General features: G+C 44.1%; 1 protein-coding gene across 1 annotated transcript; it reads left to right on the top strand.

Moving 5' to 3' along the window:
- The first annotated feature begins 8,261 nt into the window (after positions 1–8,261).
- LOC137046264 (olfactory receptor 8G17-like) lies at positions 8,262–11,495 on the top strand. The gene is made up of 2 exons (XM_067423403.1): positions 8,262–8,288; positions 10,554–11,495. Exon 2 carries the CDS (start codon positions 10,554–10,556, stop codon positions 11,493–11,495), a length of 942 nt encoding a protein of 313 aa, XP_067279504.1. The 5' UTR covers positions 8,262–8,288.
- Positions 11,496–20,805: the final 9,310 nt, after the last annotated feature.

Genomic DNA, 20,805 nt, shown 5'->3' with positions numbered 1-20,805 from the left:
TCTTGCCAACACCATCATAGCTTACAAAGAATCCAAAGTTCACCCAAACACCAGACCTGTTGGTTATTGGAGGATCTTCTATTTCTGGTTTGTTAAACGCAATAGCCATTTTGCCACAAGCATTCAGCGCGTAGCCTACTGAGTAAGCGAGCACCTGACTGAGCAGCCTAAAACATATTTGGTGTTTGTTTTTTTTTCTCTTTCACTTCGGCGGTGTCAGGGGCATTGCCTGTTATGTCGTTTTGGTTATTGGGCTACCTTGTTGAACGCATATTATTATATTTCACACACTTTTTTATTTTCCAAATCTAATTAATTAGTCCAAGAACCGTTCGGTACATAATGCGTACCGCGTACCGAGCCGAAAGCCTCGTACCGAACGGTTCAATACGAATACGCGTATCGTTACACCCCTAATAAGAAGTGTATATTACAGTTACCTAGACATCTATACAGATGGGTCCAAAGATGAAAAAGATAGGGTAGGCATAGGAATATACATTCCGACATGGGATTTAAGTATTGGGAAAAAATGACCTGATCAGCTATCAGTTTACACGGCAGAGATGATGGCAATTATTGTAGGGTTGCAGTGGGTGGAGGAAGTAAAACCAGACAGAGTGGTATGTTGTGTTGACTCTGTAGCTGCCCTTTACAGTATTCAAAATATGAAATCTAATAGAGAAGATTTAATGCTAGAAATCCTTCAAAGTTTATTTAGACTAAGAAAGCTTCGGATAGATGTGAGATTCTGCTAGGTACCTGCTCATGCTAATATAAAAGGGAATGAGAGGGCAGATAAAATAGCAAAAAAATCAACTAGGACGAGCGATATTATAAATATCCCCTTTGGTAAAGGAGAAGCTAAGGCAATGATTAAAAAAGAAATGATGAAGAAATGGCAATATAGGTGGAATACTGATAATAATGGAAGGAAATATTATAGTATACAGAAATCTGTCAATGCACAGGGTGTAATCAGAAGAAACAGAAGGGAGGAGGTAGTTTTAACCAGAATGAGGTTTGACCACACAGGGTTAAATAAAACATTGTTTATGTTAGGTAAAAATCAATCAAATGAATGCTTGGAATGCAAAATTACAGAATGTGTGGAACACATAATGTTGCATTGTAGGAAATATGTAGAACAAAGGAATAGTCTAAAGCAAAAAATAAGGCAGGCAGGAAGAACATGGAACCTTGAAGGTATACTGGGAATGACAGGAGAAGGTATAGAGGACACACAGAAAGCAGTTGTGGAATACCTGAAAAATATAGGGGTATATTATAGAATATGATGTTGTTTTTTTTTTTAAATAATACCATGATGTAAGGTAGTTTCATTGAATCCATGCTTCATACTCTGGTACGGTAGGTGGCGGTATGCACCTGATAAGATATGGTTGCAATCCGCCATTAAATTAAAAGAAGAAGAAGAAGAAGAAGAAGAAGAAGAAGAAGAAGAAGAAGAACAGTCTGTGTTGGATCCTTGTGTAATGTCTGCGTCTTCTGTCCTCCCCGTGATTCTGTTGGTTTGTTTAAGTTTGTATTTTTATTATTCTATTATGTGTTTTTCCCCCTTGTGGGTTGTTGTTTTGAGTTTATGTTTTATTTTATAATAAATTATCATTTTCTGCACTTGAGTCCTCGCACCCCTTCCTTTGTATGTGACGTGACAAAAGTGTGTATTAAGAAAAAGAGGAGTGATGACTAAATTGCAGGAGAACTGAATATTTAACAAATAAAACATAACAAAACAAAACCCTCAAGAAAAAAAGATCAAAATAAATCTAACGTGAAAACCATCAAACTAGAAATACATCACCAGAAAACATACCAAAAGAGGAGACACCAGAAAACGTAACAGAAAGGGACTTGTGCCGTCTTCACGTGCTATCGGAAATTTGATAATTCCCACTTCTGAAGTCTGATTACGAGCTCATCCCATTGAAATTTTGAAATGGGAGGGCGTTCATGTGCAATTTTTACCTAGGAAACTCGTATTTACGATAATTCCGAGAGGACGTGAATGTAGCATTATAAAGGGGACAAATAAAGCAGGTAATGGGGGAACGACAGGTGGAGCAAATAAAACCAATAATGAGATAATCCCCCAACCAATACAAATATAGTTTCAAAAGAAGTCAAAGACGTGTGTTACCAAGAAATGCCCAGAATGCTATGGAATTTGTTTTCCCTGTAGTGAAACTCAGTCAGGGAAGCTCAGTCTCTTGGAACTTTTAAAATACAGTTAACAACTCTATCATAAATAATGGTACTCATTGTTGGTTTCCTGTTTATTTTACCATTCTTTATTTTTCGGTCTGATTTATTTTTGATTGTTGTATTATCTTTTATTGTATTTTCGTTGTCTGATTTACTTTTTGATTGTTGTATTTTCTTTTACTGTAAAGTGGTGTAAGATGCACTGTAGGAAAAAGAAACCTTTAAGGGATCTATAGAAAAATAAACTTTTTATTATTACTAAACTGAAGTTGTTACCTTTATTGACTATTTATGTCTGATCAGGACCTTTTACCACAGGATATGTAGTAAATGTAGAGAAAGAAATACAGTTAATAAAACTAAAACATGAGCCTTTAACAAAATAGGCATTACAAATTTCACTGTAATATTTTAATTTTAAATGTTTTAGTCAGTCAGTCAGTCAATACTGAGAGCTACAGGACTGCAAACAGGTTCCCTCTCCGGAGGACATCCTCAAGCTCCGTAAGGCTGCAGATTTGTCTTTCCAGGTCACCAAGGAGACTGCTGTGCCATCGGCCGCTTCATGGCTTCCATGGTGACAGTGGAGAGGCATCTATGACTTATTCTAAGACTTTTCTCCTGGACTCCCCCATTTTGCCTTTTGGCCTGTTCGGCGACGCCATCAACTCGATCGTCGACAGGTTTCAGCAGTTCTTGCCTCATCTTGCCCCCAGAGGGCAGCCTCAGCCGTCAGCCAGCTCCTCGCACGGACAGGTGCAAAAAGAGAGTGCAAATCGAGGTTGCCTCTCGCACGGCACTCTTGGGAAAACGATGTGGTAATTCCGCCGTCTCAGACGCTTCGGGCCACATTGTTTTCCCATGGACGGGTGCTGCTCCAGTCGCCTCGAGTAAGACCTGCGACTGGGCAGTGCACGCGTCCACATACCAAAAAACATTTTCAGTCCCCTGCCGTGTATCTGCTTCAGAGGGCTGGGAACGAGACTCAGTTAATACCCGAGGTCGGCCTCGAGAGGCTGATTGCCTTAGTAGATTATCTCGGCGCATGGAAGTGCCTTCCGAATATGTCTACATGGGTCCTGCCTACTGTAGAAATTGGATACAGACTGCAGTTCAGTCACCCCCCTCCGAAATTCAACGGGGTGACGTGGACTGCAGTGGAACTGGAGCGGGTTCAGGTAATTAAACAAGAAGTAAAATCCTTGCTGGCAAATGAAGCCATAAAGATGGTATATTTGGAAAGGTCAGCACAGTGGAGGAAATCAGACCAGCTGTTAGTGTGTTTTGGTTCGCCCCAGAAAGGGCTGCCTGCCTTTACCCCTACGATCAGTAACTGGATTGTGCAGGGTATAGCCATAGCATATCAGGTGCGCAATCTGCCTTCACCTATAGCCGTGAGGGCCCATTCCACCAGGGGCATGGCCTCCTCGGTGGCCCTCCTCTCTGGAGTCCCGATGCAGGACATCTGCGAAGCAGCTGGATGGGCCATTCAGCACACGTTTATTAGGTTTTACAGTTTACACCTCCCTGCGACACCCAGCGCCAGGGTGCTTCAGTCCTAATCGTGCCTGGTTTCTAGCTTCACAATAGGGCAGGCGTACCCTCGGTGTGGTCTATTGGGTACTTGTTCCCCAAATTCGTCGTTCAACGCAGTGCAAAGATTGGTAATTCTGGCACAGTCACACAGTGGTGTTCTGGCAATGGTCTCAGGGATAAGGTTGGGCCACAGCATCACTGTGAAGCACTTCCAGAAAGTGTTAGGTTATTTAGCAGCAGAATCCAACGTGATCCCGTTCGGCCTGTTGCACATGAGGGCCTACAGTGGTGGCTAAAAACCAAGGGGTTTCCCCCAAAGGGAACCCGTTCCGTATTATCAGGGTAATGCGTAGATGCCTTCGTGCTCTCATATGGAAGGAGGTTTGGTTTCTGTCCCAGGGGCTAGTGCTGGGAGCATTCTGTTGCCGGAAAACCGTTTCAACAGAATCCTCCCTCACTGGTTGGGGCATGGGCATGGAAGGCCACTTTGCGAGAGGTCCTTGGGAGGACTGTCATTCCTCTTGGCACATAAATTGTCTGGAGATGATGGCGGTCTACAGAACTCTGAGGAGTTTTTCCTGTGTGCTTCAGTCCTAATTGGGCCTGGTTTCCAGCTTCACAATAGGGCAGGCGTACCCTCGGTGTGGCCTAGTGGGTACTCGTTCCCCAAATTCGTTGTTCGATGCAGTGCGAAGTTCCCTTGATATAGGGAACGTCTCGGGTTATGTATATAACCCAAGTTCCCTGAGAGAGAACGAGCACTGCGTCTTGTCGCCACACCGCGTATTGCCTGGAGCGATTGCTTCATCGCAACTGGTCTCCCCTTTATGTCACATCTATGTCATGATGCAGCACCAGTCAGGATTGGACTAGTTTCATTCATACTTCAGATACGCTGATGCTTAGGGAGCATCCCCAAATTTGTCGCGCCGACGCAGTGCTCGTTCCCTCTCAGGGAACATGGGTTATATACATAACCCGAGACGTTTCCTCGCATTCATGGGGAGAATGATAAAGGCAAATGGAGTCACGTAAAATTGGAATCGGATAAATTATTAATGGAGTCAAAGTTAATATTAGATGCCAACATTTTAATAAATTAAAGTGCTATTTCTAGAAGTGCCAGAAAAGACATAAATGCAGAACACTTTTAACCATGCAATAGACTCTATGCACGATCACTTCCGCGTTTTGTCTCAGCCCGCCCATCTACTTCCGGTGCTGCGCCTGTGTGAAGAATTCGGTGGAGATGATGGCAAATTACACTCGCTGTTTACAAGAGCTTCCCGCGATTACCGTGAATGACGTTAATGCTTAACTATACTATACTATACTGTACTATTCTATTCTATTCTATACTATACTATACTGTACTGTACTATTCTATACTATACTATACTATACTATATACTATACTATACTATCGCATACAAATCAGGATCATCAACTGTGAACGCCGGTGTCAGTATGTGCGAAAATAGTAATGGGTGGCGTTCACAGTTGACGATCCTGACGATCCTGACATTCCTTAGCATTCGATTGATGATCCTACATAAAGTTAAAACGTTAAAGGGTTAGTTCACTCAAAAATGAAAATTCTGTCATTAAAGGGGTGTTTGCATGCAATTTCACTTTTTTATCTTTAGTTAGTGTGTAATGTTGCTGGTTAAGCATAAACGGTATCTGCAAAGTTACAGCTCTGAAAGTTCAATGCAAATGGAGATATTGTCTTTTAAAGTTACGGCAGTTTATTGCCTACAAAAATGGCCGGTTTGGACTACAACAATTAAGCTTCTTCCCGGGTTGGTGACATCATAAACCCTTGCTAGTCAACTCAGATGTGGTTCTGCCTGTAATGGTGAGTGGCATGGCGTTTCCGGAAAACCTGTGCTTGGCACTTCAGCCAATAAAAATACATGAAACTACATTTGGCCACCTAACCAATCTAAGACCATTGTGTTTTTCGGAGAGATGGGCTTCATAGAAACAGGAAGCAAACGAGCCATTCAAAGTACAGTGGAGACAGTGGTGTGGAATAAAGTTAAAATATAAGAAAAATACTGTTTAAAAAAAAAAAATATTAAGACATGTTAAACTGCACTCCATAAACACAACTAAGCCTAGAAAAAAACCAGGGAACCACCCCTTTAATTACTTACCCTCATGCCGTTCGACACCCATGAAACCTTTGTTCATCATCGGAACACAAGTGAAGATATTTTTGTTGAAATCCGATGGCTCAGAAAGACCTCCATTGACATCAATGTCATTTCCTCTCTCAAGACCGAACAACGTTGTTACAAAGTCCATCTCACTACAGAGGTTCTACAATAATTTTATGAAGTGACGAGAATATTTTTTGTGTTAAAAAAACAACAACTAAATAACAATTTATATAGTGATGGGCCGATTTCAAAACACAGCTTCGTAAAGCCTCAAAGCATTTTGAATCAGCGTATCGATTCATAATTCGGATATCACTGCTGAAATCACTTGACTTTGGCGATCCAAAACGCTGATTATTGAATACTGAAGGACAAAGAGATTAAAGTCTTTTTAATGTTTGCTGGTTCCCACCTCCTTCTTTCCTAAACAAAGAACTGCCCAAACCTGGGAAGAAGGAGAGACCCAGTGGGACAGAGAGCTCATGGGTGTGCCCCTAGTTCGAAGTGGCGTGGCTGCCACCCGAAGAGGGAGCAGAGGAGTTGCTAGTGGTTCCCATGGGCCAGAGCTTGCTCCCATCCACCATAATGGAGAGGAGCAGGGATCACGGGACTCTTTGCTGGTTGCCCTCAACCAGAGGAGCCACCACCAGCAGCCAGGGGGCAGAGGAGTATCAAAATGTCAACCTGGTGTCCAGTACCATAGCATGACATCTTTAGGAAGAACCTAACGGCTGGCTGAGGACCAAGTGGCAGTGTGTCCGGAAACCGGACCAAGATTTTTTTTTCCTCTTTCCCCTCTCTCGTCTTTGTCGCTCCTTGTGCTTCCGTCTCTTTTTCTCTTAATCTGTCATTACCCCCAGGTGCTGCAGCCGCAGAGACTGGCCCAAGGGGAGTAGAGCACTGTCCCGTGGGTACCCCCTGGCCTGCGAGGGATGATGGGGGTATGTTACAACCAGGGTGAGCAAAAACCGTGAGAAAGCAACTTGAGCCAGGTAAGTGATTGGATGATGAGCACCAGCTGCACATCACAGTGGCCTCGGATCTCTCACGCAGTAGTGACGGGAGCGTAAAAGGAGGAGCAATGACAGTGAAGGAAAGAGGAAACATCCTGGAGTTTATGTTGTGTTTTGTTTACGTTTTTTGGTTCCTAGCCAGTCTCGCTGGCTTATCCGTACTATCAGGTTATGCGATTCAGTTCGACTGGCATCCTTCCAAGTTCAGGGGTGTCAACTTCACCTCTGTGCTGAAGGAGGCTTTCCCTGTCTTACAGGCGGAGATCGCAGTCCTACTCGTGAAGGACACAATATATATCCGGTCCCTCCAGCCAATATGAAGACTGGCTTCTACAGCCCATACTTCATTGTACCCAAGAAAGGAGGTGGGTTACATACTGCCTTTCAATATGTTGACGCAGAAATGCCTAAACTACCTTGACGACTGGCTCATACTGGCCCAGCCAAGAAAGCGGTTGTGCAAACACAGGGACATGGTGCTCAGTCACCTCAGCCAGTTGGGTCTTTGGGTAAACTGGGAAAAGCGCAAACTCTCCCCCATGCAGATGATCTCTTTTCTCTGTGTGGAGTTGGATCGATCAACCTAACCTATCTGAAGAGCTACAGGCTGGGCAACACCCAACACATGTGCTAGATTATATAGCCTCTGTGTAGAGCATGTTTTTTCTGTGTGCTTGCTTTAAATAGACAGTAACACAGAAGTACCCATTCTAGTGTTGACTTTGTTGCACCATTCCTCTCCCCATGGGGATATGTGTGCCTATATTCTTAAATAGAGTTCTCCAGTTGGCAAAACCTGTCTAGCTCCTCCGTCACCTGTGGAAGTCAGACATAGTGGAGCATCTGATGCCAGGCCTAACACACACATGCATTGGTGGAACCTGTGCTAGGCTGGGCATTTCTCTTTCTGAGAGCTCACACAGGCTTGCACCATCAGATTGTGTGAAGCCGCAGTCATCTCCCTGAGTGCTTCAACGCGCTAAAAGAGCAGTTTTCCATTCTAAAAGAGCAACACAGTTTGACCCTGCATCTTTTTCAAGACGTCATTCAAACCGTGTATCCCTCGATGCATTTGTTTCCTGTCCTCGTTTGACGGCCACGATCACTCTCGCATGTAGACATGTCATATGTAGACATGTGGGACTGCGTTCGTGGATGATTAATATTCTCTCAGGAGAACGTGGTCAGGTCGGCGCATTGTTCATCTCATCCTTCTCGTAAAGGCTTGAGCTCTCATCGCGCTGCCGTGTCGTAGAGTGGCCGGCTGACAGCGGTGGTTGTCTCTATCCTTCCTTGACACAGACCATTTCTACGCTTTGCGTTCAAGGGGAGGGCATACCAGTACAAAGTCCTGCCCTTCGGGCTGTCCCTGTCGTTTCACAAATTCACGATGGTCGCGGAGGCAGCCATTGTTCCGCTCAGAGAATGTGGTGTTCACCTCCTCAACTATCTCGACGACTGGCTCATACTCGCCTAGTCTCGGGAACAGATGTGCGAACACAGGGACATGCTGCTCAGTCACCTCAGCTTGTTGGGCCTTCGGGTCAACCGAGAGAAGGGCAAACTCTGTCCCACACAGAGGATCTCTTACCTTGATATGGAGTTGGATTCGGTCAGTTGGACTGCGCGCCTCACAGAGGAGCAAGTCCAGTCAGTGTTGAACTGTTTGAATTTATTCAAGAGCAGGACAGCGATCCCACTGAAACTTTTTCAGAGGCTCCTGGGGCATATGGCATCTGCAGCCGCGGTAACACAGCTCGGATTGCTTCATATGAGACCGCTTCAACGCTGGCTCCATGGCCAAGTCCTGAGGTGGGTGTGGCCGGTACCCGGTCCCAGTGACTCCTTACTGCCGCCAAATCTTCAGACCGTGGTCCGAAGCTTCGTTTCTCCAAGCCGGGGTGCACTTAGAACAAGTATCCAGGCATGCTGTGCTATTCATGGAAGCCTCTGCCACGGGCTGGGGGGCCACGTACAACGGGCATGCAGTTGCAGGTCTGTGGACGGGGCCTCAATTGAATTGGCATATCAATTGCCTCGAGTTATTGGCAGTACACTTGGCACTGCGCCGCCTCAAGGGGCCGCTAGGTGGCAAGCATGTACTGGTCTGTACGGACAGCACCTCGGCTGTTGCGTACATCAACCATCAGGGTGGTCTACGCTCCCGTCGTATGCTTCAGCTTGCCCACCACCTCCTCCTGTGGAGTCAGAAGCAGCTGAGGTCGCTTCGGGCCATTCACATCCCATGTGCGCTCAACCAGACAGCCGACGAACTCTCTCGGTAGCCAACACCTCCGGGAGAGTGGCGACTCCACCCCCAGGGGGTCCAGCTGATATGGGACCTTTTTCGGAGCCGCACAGGTAGACCTGTTTGCTTCAGAGGTGCGAGGAGACTAAATCCGTAAGTTACTGAGAGCTACAGGATTGCAAACAGACAGAAAAATGTTATTCCATGATGGTAGTTGAATAAACTCAGGATTATGAGATTCACTTGACAAAACCCAAACAATTCAATCAGGCTTTGTTTGTACCATGATGCTGATCATTAACTTTACCTGTCAACTCAGGCTTTGATCCTGAGTTATTGGACTGTGTGAACATGAAAGTGTGATATCAGTAGCGAGCAGGCAGTCGCATGCCTACAAATCATTTCTTACAGAAACAGTAAGATTATTTTTTTCACAGTGCTTCAATTAATCCACATTATTTTTATTAATTTTATGTAAGCTTTGTCTAAAACTTATTTTTGCAAAATGTGATTATATTTGGAAGCAACGGCCTAGGAAGTGTTTGGAACAGGAGGTTTTTTCAGAACATTTTTTTAAATAATAATTGTAGACAAATAAGATTTGACTCAAGGATCTCAGCGTACATCTCTGTGTGCCTACGTAGCTGTCAAAGCACTGTGAGACAAGGGAGGGCTCCAGCTCCTTTGTTGCTTGGATCCCTAAACATTTTTTACAGAACATTACATTAAAAGCAAACCTGATAAGTATTACACCAATCACAGCCAAAGATTATTGTTTTACACTCTTGGGGAATGATGACAAATCAGTTTTTGTGTGACACACATATATAATGTTAAAGCCATCTCTTCTGAAACACTTTTTGTTATTGGATATTATGATTTCCAAGCTAAAAGGAATGCAACAGCTGTGTGCCAATATATTAAACTGAAGAGACAACTATTTATCTATCATTTACCTATGTAAGTATACATATACGAGTATCTATGTGTGTGGGAGGGAGGTTGTTCACTCCTGTCATGCTACTCTGCACATATTGTATGTTTATCTTATTTTACACTTCTGATTAATATTTTTCATTATCAGCAACTATCAAATATTTCAAATCTGCTAGTGTGGTTAAACGTTTATGAAAATTAGTGGCATGGGCAAATGGTGTTCTTTTTTGACTACAATGTGAAGTTTTTATTTTTATTTTTTTATTTATACTTTATACAACTATGTATAAACTTTATATTATACTTATACAACTGTGTTTCAAAAAAGCATCATAAGCCTAAATTGATTGTAGAACACAATATACTGTCTCTGTGATCTACTGTACTTATACAATGCTATATCTCCTTTTTCTATTCTTTAGGTCACAGATGGACAATCTGACGTTCAGATACCACATACTCTTGGTGGAGGGACTACACGTTACAGATCTGTCCAATCATCTTGTATTCTTCCTTTTTTTGCTTCCTTACATATTTATTACAGTATCTAACATTGGGATTTTGATTCTAATTTCAGTGGAAAAAGGGTTACATCAGCCAATGCACATTCTTTACTGTAACTTGCCGCTAAATGATTTATTAGGGACAACTGTTATTTTGCCACGCATGATGAGTCATATCTTAACAGACCCCTCTGAGCGCTATATCACATATGTGGAGTGTGCTATGCAAGCTTTTATTGGACATGTATGTGCAACCACATCCCACACTATTCTAATGATCATGGCCTTTGACAGATATGTGGCCATATGTAATCCATTGCGATATCCAACTATAATGAGCAATAATATGGTGGTTAAACTGTCAGCAGGAGCCTGGGGTTCTGCAATAGTACTGGTGGGAATTCTGATCGGCCTCAGTGTCCGTCTGTCTCACTGCAGATCTGTGATTCAAAACCTGTTTTGTGACAATGCTTCACTATTTAAACTGTCCTGTGAAAATACAGATATTAATAATGTGTATGGATTAACTTTTACTGCGGTTTTACTAACGTCCTCATTGGGGTGGGTGTTATTGACATATCTCAGAATAGCGAGGGTATGCTTTCAAAGCAAAAACAAAGCAACCAATAGCAAAGCAATAAAAACATGCAGCACTCACCTGGCTGTTTATATGATTATGATGCTCTCTGGATTCGCCACCATTTTAATTCATCGTATCCCTGTATCCTATGAAACTAAAAGTGCATCTAAAATAATTCTTCATGTTATTCCACCAAGCTTAAATCCCATAATATATGGTTTACAAGCCAAAGAAATAAGACAGACTCTTTTTAAACTTATTTATAAAAGTAAAGTTAACTCAATGTGATTTTTTGTTTGTTTGTTACATTACAAAAATTGTGTTATATTACAATATATCTTTGATTGCTAATCATAAAGTTTAAATGGCAAATATATAATGGTCTGCATTTCTGTTTCATTCTAAACATTACTTCTTTAGTGAATATCCTATATAACATTAAATGCATTGGAGACATCAGCTAACAACATTGTGATGAATGTGGACAATGGAACTATAAATGTGGTTTTGCCTTTTGTGTCCTATAACACTGAAAATCATACAATACCTGAAACACAACTTCTACACTTTGTGGTTTAATCTAATACACTCAAAAATGTGGAATTGGAAATGGTGTAACTTTTTTTCTTTTTAAATAATAATATTTGTAATAATGTACAAGAGTGCTTTGATGTATTTAACCATATCGCCACATTTGAAAGATGAAGCTAATTTTAACAGCAAGTACAAATTCTACCATATATACACATACATATATCATACAGCAAATGACTATAATATACATTAAATTATAATATAAAGTGAAACAAAATCAGTATAAAAATAGAGCATAGTGTCAAAAGATGCTATACTCGTGCTATAATTAAATTACACCACTCTTTTTTCGTAAGTAAAAATAACACGCCCTTCTTTAGGTCAGAGGTGAAGAAAGCATGAATAAAATATGAAGTAATTAGCAATTAATGAACAAGAAAAAAAATCTGCAAATCACACAAAATCACCTGACAAGACTGCACAAATGCTTAGCTTTTAATTCTACTTTCTATAATCATGCTTTTAATTAAATTTAGTAAAAACTTATAAATGTCATGTAACCACATTAATCTAACAGACTTTGTAATATTTATCTATATTTCATGCAAGAGCTCAACACCTGTAGAATGATTACAAGTGGCAGACAGATCAAATGTGAGAGAGTGATACTGCTTTGATGTTGTATCTGAATTATAATTGTTTTTCTAGAGTTTCTGTTACACTTTATGTTAAGGTGTCTTTGTTAAACGGTAATTATACATTTAAGTACTGAGTAATATTAAGTAACATTAATACAAGTACATGTACAATGTGTACAACATGTACTTTTTTTTTTTTTTTTTTTTTTTTTGATTTTGTTGTTACAGCCTTAATCCAAATTATATTCAATTCATAATGTGTTTCATTAACTCTACAAACAATACCCCATAATGACAAGATTGTTTGAAATCTGTTTAAATTTATTTAAAAAATAAAAAAAAAATCACATGTAGGGGAGAGCAAGGCACATTTTCTCAGTTTGTGTAAGTCCACTTGGGGTTTAGGGTATTTATTTTTTCCAGTGAATTACATATGTCTAGTATAATTATGTGGCTTTTTTCATTAATACAGTGTACACATTTTTCTTTATTTACCAAAAAAGAATGGAAGTGAAATGACAACACAGCCAATAGGGTTCATTGTAACATATGAGGGACACATTGTAACATGACCAAATGACAACCACAGAGAGTCAGGACCTCTGTCCACATATATATGTATACGAGGTCCTGACTCTCTATGGTCATTAAAAAAAAAATCCCATGGCACTTCTTGTTAAAGAGTAAGGGTGTAACCCCGGTGTCCTGGCCAAATTTCCTCGATTGGCCCTTACCAATCATGGCCTCCTAATAATCCCCATCCACTGAATTGGCTCTATCACCCTCTCTCCTCTCCACCTATTGCTGGTGTGTGGTGAGCGCACCGTTGTACTGTGGCTGCTGCACACTGGTGCTGGTTGAGGAGAGACCCCTCTCATGAGTGTAAAGCACTTTGGGTGTACAGTAGTACATATGAAAGCACAAAATAATGGTATTTTTTAATAATACAGCATAGTTAAAAACATAATAACAAATAATTTCAAACATCAAAACTCTCAATCATTATTCACACATTTCTTGTGGTTTTTCAAAATAATTAATAAAAGTATAGAATATAATAGGGTAGTTCTAATAGGGGCATATTTTAATGCATGTGTTAAAATGCACCCCACATGCGCAACTAGGAATTAAACCGCAGCTTATATGTGCCTTCTGCTGGTCAGAATTAAAGAATGATCTCACCTGTTAAATAACAGATATAAAATAATAATACAATACAATAATGTACAATAATGATACAATAATATCAGATTTGTCTTATTTTAAATGAACACAAAAACAGAGATGACAAATCAACTTTAGAAATGTGCTTTTTCTATGGTTAAATAAATGTTCAGTGATATCTTCCAAATATTTTTTTATTTTGACACAATTTTTCTCTAAATAATGTTTTTGTTTCTCTAAGTAATGGTTACTAGTAAATACACAAAGTTTCATCATCCTGGCATGTAGGGAACGTTTTTTCAACCATGCGTGTTACAACTAACTCACAGCCTTTGGCATAACACTCAAAATTAAGCTCAGATGCATCCTGTTTCTGATCATTCTTGAGATGTTTCTTTAACTTGATTGGAGTCCACTTGTGGTAAATTCAGTTAATTAGACATGATTTGGAAAGGCAGACACCGCTATATAAGGTCCCACAGTTAAAAGTGCATGTCAGAACACAAAACAAGCCATGAAGTCCTAGGAATTGTCTGTAGATCTAAGAGACAGGATTGTATCGAGGCACAGATCTGGGGAATGGTACAGAACATTTTCTGCAGCATTGAAAGTCCCAATCTGTAAATGGAAGAAGTTTGGAACCACCAAGACTCTACCTAGAGCTGGCTGTCCAGCCAAACTGATCTATTGGGGGAGAAGGATCTTAGTCAGGGAGGTGACCAAGAACCCGGTGGTCACTCTGACAGAGCTCCAGCATTACTCTGGGGAGAGAGGAGAACCTTCCAAAAGAACAACCATCTCTGTAGCACTCCACCAATCACCCGGCCCAGGCCGGATAATAATGATGTATCTTAGCTATAAAGAGCGAGTAAAAATGTACTTAACATGAACGTGCGAGAACGCGCTCTAAGTGCTACTTAACAGTCGCTGTCCATTTGCGAAGTGCTGAAATGTAACCTTATGGAATCGTTTCCTCTGAACGGTTCACCTAATAATTGTCATCTGATGTGGATTAGCAATCAAAACACGTCAATAAAGCAACTACCTATAGGCTGAGGCACTGACAAAATGGCTGAAAAAAAGATACCTTTCAAAAAGATGAAGAGAAGGTGGAGAGGGAAAATATATTATTTTCAACAGATTTAAAGGGCATCGTACAAAGAAAGAGAAACAAAACATCTGGGAGGACATTGCTATGAAATTATTAGTTAAAACGTCCGGTTACGTATGTAACCTTAGTTCCCTGAAAACAGGGAACGAGACGCTGCGTCAGCTGACGCTACGGGGAACGCCTTCAGCGTGACAGGTGTCTGAAATCGCTATCAAATCACAATCCTACTGACCGTCGGCAGCTGGTGATGTCATCACCGTGCGACCAGGAAGTATAAAAGGGCACCGTGCCAACATGACGCTATCCACTTTGTCTGAAGGGACTGTGGGCAGGCACACCTTGAAGCATGGCCATGTGACGCAGCGTCTCGTTCCCTGTTCTCAGGGAACTACGGTTACATACGTAACCGGGGACGTTCCCTTTCGAAAGGGAACTCGAGCTGCGTCAGCTGACACTACGGGGAACGATATACCCATGCCGCCATGCTGAGGGGAGTGCACGGCCCTTACTGGCAGTGAGAACTGCCTGGATGAGAGTTCGCAGAAAGTCTGAACCACTCCCCCTCTAGCCACACAGGCTGCCAGTGACATCGTTCCCTACGGTCATAGCCCAAGCTACATGCCTAAGAGAGAACCTTAATAAGTTTTATCTGAGGTTTCCTACCCTCGGCTTGCTCGAAGGCCTGGGACCTACTACTTCGAAGGAAGGAGTCCCTTGAGGGAATGTGGCTAGGGGACCCGAGAACGCCCCAGCCATCACTAATTCGGGAAAACCTTCACCGAATGCCACCAGGGAGGCCTCACCTGGCATCACTTCTGTGGGACACCCCAGCTTGGCCAACCCTGTCTGTCAAACCAGAGCCTCTGGACATCGCTCTTACTCATGAGCATCCAGACTGAGGGACTGCAAACTGGCAGTGTCCTCCTCAGACCGGAACTCGGAGACGGGAATCCTGGAGAGCAGTACTCAGCTTAGGGCTTCTTACCCTTGCCAGCGAGGGGAGTATCTTCTGCTCGATCCTAGGATCTACTGAACACATTTATTACAGGGGTGCTCAGGAGGCCTAAAAAAGGCCTATGGACTGATCTACCCGGGAGGCCCCGAGGGGGGCCTGCCTGTCTGTTCAGACTCAAGCGGCCGTAAGCTCGCAGACGACCCTCAATGTTAAGAGCCGCAGGAAGGTGGCTTTACTGGTTCCTCAGTGGGCTCATGAGGCTATAACGCCAGAAGCCACCCATGCTAATGGCTAGCTTGTCACCGAGACCTGGTCCGGGAATCCCTTCCCAAAAAGGCCCAAAAAGGCCTGACAGCATAATACACTGGCCTACCGAGCGTCCCAGCTCGGGGGCTCACCCTCAGGTGGCCTGAAGCGGCCTACTTCCTGCCAGCCAACGTGCAAACTGTCGGGAGTTGTTGTGTTCCCGGGGCTCGCCTTCAGGGAGGCCTGTTTGATGCCTACGTACAGTCCAGTCTTTTAGGGCGGCCTGGAGAGGCCTATTGCCAAATGGCAGTTCCCTATTAGATTGGTGACAGACGGTGCTTATCCGATGGCAAATCCCACCGGAAACCCCGCAGGGCCGGGAAACGACCCTAGGACGGACTGAAGCGGCCTGTCCCTGATAGCAGACCATGCTAGCCGCCTGGCTAGCACCCACGCACACTGTTGCAAGACCTGGGAACCGGGGCTCACCCTACAGGAGGCCTAAAGCGGCCTAGATCCTGTCAACCAATGGTCGGGACCCTAGGTCACCCCCTCAGGGGATGCCATCTGAGGCGTGCTGAAACTCAGCGAGCCCTCATAAGTCGGGCTGACAGTGGCTTGTCTGCTGGCTGATGAGGACTGGATATCCAGTCACTACCTGGGGACTCATCCCCAGGGAGGCCGTAAGGGGCCTACTTATGACGAGGTTTCAGATGCAGCCAACATCGCTGGGGAGAATCCTCCCCGGCTCACATGGGCCACGATGTCGGAACTCACCCCCTGACCCAGAGTTAACTGCCCGGACTGCCTTGGCTGGCGTCTCCCGCCAGCCAGCCTTCTATAGTCGGTCCGCCCCAGCGGCCCATAGAAGCCTTCTGTGACGGCGCAGTCTCCCAGGCAGCGCCTACCAGCGTGGACCTAAAACACAATGCCCACAGCAGTGCACTCAGCATAAAACACCTTGAAACCTCTAAAGCGAGGGGAGTACAACTCACGCCGTTGCCTCCAGGGCGGCCGTCTGGTCGTCCAGCGGTCTTCCGTCCGCGCAAGGGCGTCAGCCGTGACAGTGTTTCGGCTCCAGGGGAGCATCCTACCAATCCATGCTTTCCGATGGTTGCGAAGTACAGCTCGACCCGAGCCCTAAAAGGTGAAGCAGAAAACACAGAGCAAGAGGTGAAAATATTGAACACCCACAACCGGCCATTTCCTGAACCAAGCCGGGGGGCCGCCCAGAAGTGGCGGCCGCACTGGCTCTGGGGGGCGGGGCTAGCAAAACCAGTCTATACTGCGCACCGCGAAGAGACGCCTACCCTGTCCCCATGACCACTGGCTGAGTCACGATTCATTCTGCTACACACCTTTTTGCATTAATAACAACACCCAAATGCAGAAGGGGGGTGGGCATTGGCCGGATGACCCTAACTGTGGGGAGGCCGGATAGGGATACAAAGCTCCTGCGGGACTACCGACAGGAGCCCGGGGCAACTGCCAGGGCGACATGCCACCGCGAGACGCCACCGCCATCCCATCAACAGCCTAGGCCAACTTGATGCACTAGCATCGGTCTGATAATCCCACAAACAACGGCCCTAAAAAGGGCTGGGACAGAACTTACTGCAGTTATATAAACTACTGTTGCTACACTAGCAAACATACTGCCTACATAAACACTCTGTGTTTATACAAACATCGTTCTAGCCACCTTTACCGGGGAACTACAGGCCCACTTCTTCAACTGTTACATTACTCTTTTGTAGACAAAATATCCCTCAGGGAAGCATAGAGTCCAAACATACGGCACTGAAAAGAAGAATTGCCCTAAAAGGGGGCTGTCTTCTGTCCCTCTTCGCTTCATGTAACATGCATGCTTCGGCGCACTAACCTGAGGGTGGGGCGCTCTCACACACCGCTCGCTCATCATCGGCCTGCGCGGCCGGGTGTAAAGCGCACTCGGGGAGAGAAAGGAAAACAACAGAAAACAAAAGAGGGGACACAACCTCACGTTCTCCGCGCCCTCGGGGGCGGAGACTCACCACCTCGCTTCCGGCGCTGGAAGCTGTTCTTCTCCCCGATGTCCCTCCTCCTGTTGCGGGTGTTCCGCCTCTTCCGCGTCGTACTCCTCCACGGAGGGGGCGCACGAGAGGCCACGCAACTGCGTTGGCCCAGTCGATGATCCTCGGATCTTGATGGGCCAGGGACACCCTCCTGCCTGGGCCCAACCCCAGACCTCACCGGAATACATGTTCTATATGACGCATCAGGGGGTAGACCCTCCCCCTGATCGAGGTCCCTCAGCAGGTCAGCTTGATAAGCCTGCAACAGAGACATTGTGCGGCGCCGCCTGACCCGCCGATGTGTATGCCCTGCCATTACGACGTGCAGTCGTCTTTAATGGTTTCGATGGCAGGGCTGGAGATCTTAGTGTCGATGGCCGCCCGGACGTGAGATAGTTCGCGAATGTTTCGTCGATGGGCGGCATCGACACATACCCTGCCTCGGCCAATCCCCCGACATAAGCAAAATTAAAACGCTGATGTCGATAGATTCGCGCCGAGCAGGGTCTCTTCCATGCCCCCACGACCTGCTCGTGAAGGTCGGGGAGGAATGGAAGGCTCCCGGGAGCTGGGCGGCTATGGTCGGGGAGAAACCGATCGCCCAATCTGTCAGGGCGGGCGGCCTCTCCCCTGGCTCTCTGCCACGGCAGCTGAAGTTTCAGCGCCGCGCACCCCAACACTTCCAGCAGCTCCCCATACACGGGGCAGGATGGCTGGGAGGATTTGGCCTCAGCCTCACTTTCCTCCTCATCCACAGCCATCCTCTGATCGACTGGAAATGCACGGGCTGACGAAGAGGAGGAGTCTCCATCGACTCCTCCTCCGTCAGCCTGCTCTCGCGACCTGGCTGATCGTCTGCGAGCACTGTGTTCTCCAGACGATGAGCCAGATCCATCTGGGAGCCCCAGGACAAACGGCGGCGCTCAGCCTCGGCATGAGCGGGACCGCTCCCAGATGCTGGCTCTTCTTCCCTTGAGAAGAAGGCCAAGCGAGAGCGGAGCGCAGAAAACGCTCGCAGTTTGTGCAGGAAGCCCCCTCGAGAACCTCCCGTGCGTGCTCTTCCCCCAGGCAGAGCACACAAAGGGTGTGCGTGTCCTCAGGCATGAGAAACCTGGGACAAGAATCAGCGTACTTCCTGTACGCTCCCTTGGATGTACGTGTGCACTTCATTTCACTTTAGAAAGACTTTCTAACGAACCAGACAGAACAGTCCCTGAAGACGAAAGGATAGCGTCATGTTGGCACGGTGCCCTTTTATACTTCCTGGTCAATCCTACTGACCGCATCACCAGCTGCCAACGGTCAGATGGATTGTGATTTGATAGCGATTTCAGACACCTGTCACGCTGAAGGCGTTCCCCGTAGCGTCAGCTGACGCAGCTCGAGTTCCCTTTTGAAAAGGAAGTTAAATTATTAGTTCAAAGATCGGCTAAAGAGGTCTGCAAGTAATGGCAGGATTTTGCAAGCCTGACAAAAAGGAAGAGGGCACTGCAGAGGAATGTCCAATACATGGGTGGTTTTCGTGCACGTCAGCAAGTCATTGACATATATTTTTTTGAGTTTATCTCTATTTTCCCAGTCTTTGAAGTATATTTTATACATTACTTATTTTATTCCTTTTTTCCCTTTTTTGCTGTCATTCAATTCAGATGTGTATTTGTTATTTTTTTTTGTTTGTTACCTGCCCTCATAAAAATAATAATAATAATAATAATAATAAAAATAAAAAACCTTATATAGTATTATCACAATGCACTTAAATAAAGTTAAAGGTGTAATCTGCTGGTTGTCCTGTAGGTGACCCCATAACTCTCTCTTCTAACGATACACTTAGAGCTTTACAATTACTCCAGAGCACTCGTAGATCTACGATCATTTTCAAGTGCTACTTAAGTTACGATGCTTTTGGGAAACAGACCTTAATATTAAGGTCACTCGTACGATTGTTTTTACGATCAACTTAGGCTTACGATGCTTTTGGGAAACGCCTGGATGGTAGAGTGGGCAGATGGCGCATGACAGCCCACCTGGTGTTTGCCAAAAGACACCTGAAGTACTCTCAGACCATGATAAACAAAATTCTCTGATCTGATGAAACAAAGATTGAACTCTTTGGCTCATTTCAGAACAAAAGGCAGCTGGCTTGTAAATGAATACAGAAGTATTTGTTTTAAAAGTTCTTGAGTATCAAAAGTATATTTTCTTTTTTTCTTTTCTTTTGTCAATGCATTTTTTTATTGTTGCATTATTGTATACTGCGCATTATGCCATGGTTTAAGCCAGTCAGTGATGGTCCATCCGACGTGCTAGCATATGACTACCCTGAACTAATTTCAATACTTGTAATAAAGCCCTTTACAATCTGCTGTCACTTTACAGCTAAATGCACAGATCCTATATTCTGATACACATCTGATATTCTCCCAATGTTTTACTCTTCTCTCTCTCCAAGACATTTACATTTTTGAACATTTTATGAGTCATACATCAAGTGTACAAGCCAAATTGACTAATCTTTAATATTTTCAGAAAATTGAAGCATACTTTCTTATTATGGCCACACACTGTGCCGAGAAACCATATTCTACACAAATTTTGTTATAAACTGATCAGTGTTCAAAAATGATTTGGAAACGCCACATAATCCTACAAGGGTGATTACTGATTTCTGTCTGAAAAAAAAAATAAATAAATCATCCACTGACTTTCAAAGCTTCTAGAGAAACTTTTGACTTTGAAGACCTTGATAGAAATGCAGTGGAGTAAAAAGTTAAATTAATATGTTTCCAGAAAAAATAATACTCAAGTAAAGTACAGACACTCAAAAAGTGTATTTAAGTACAGTACACAGTACAAGTAAATTTACTTAGTTTCTGTCCACCTCTGTCAGTCAGTC

This window comes from Pseudorasbora parva, chromosome 18, assembly GCF_024679245.1.
Source record: "Pseudorasbora parva isolate DD20220531a chromosome 18, ASM2467924v1, whole genome shotgun sequence".
NCBI lineage: Eukaryota > Metazoa > Chordata > Actinopteri > Cypriniformes > Gobionidae > Pseudorasbora > Pseudorasbora parva.
This window is presented reverse-complemented; position numbering and strand designations above follow the sequence as displayed.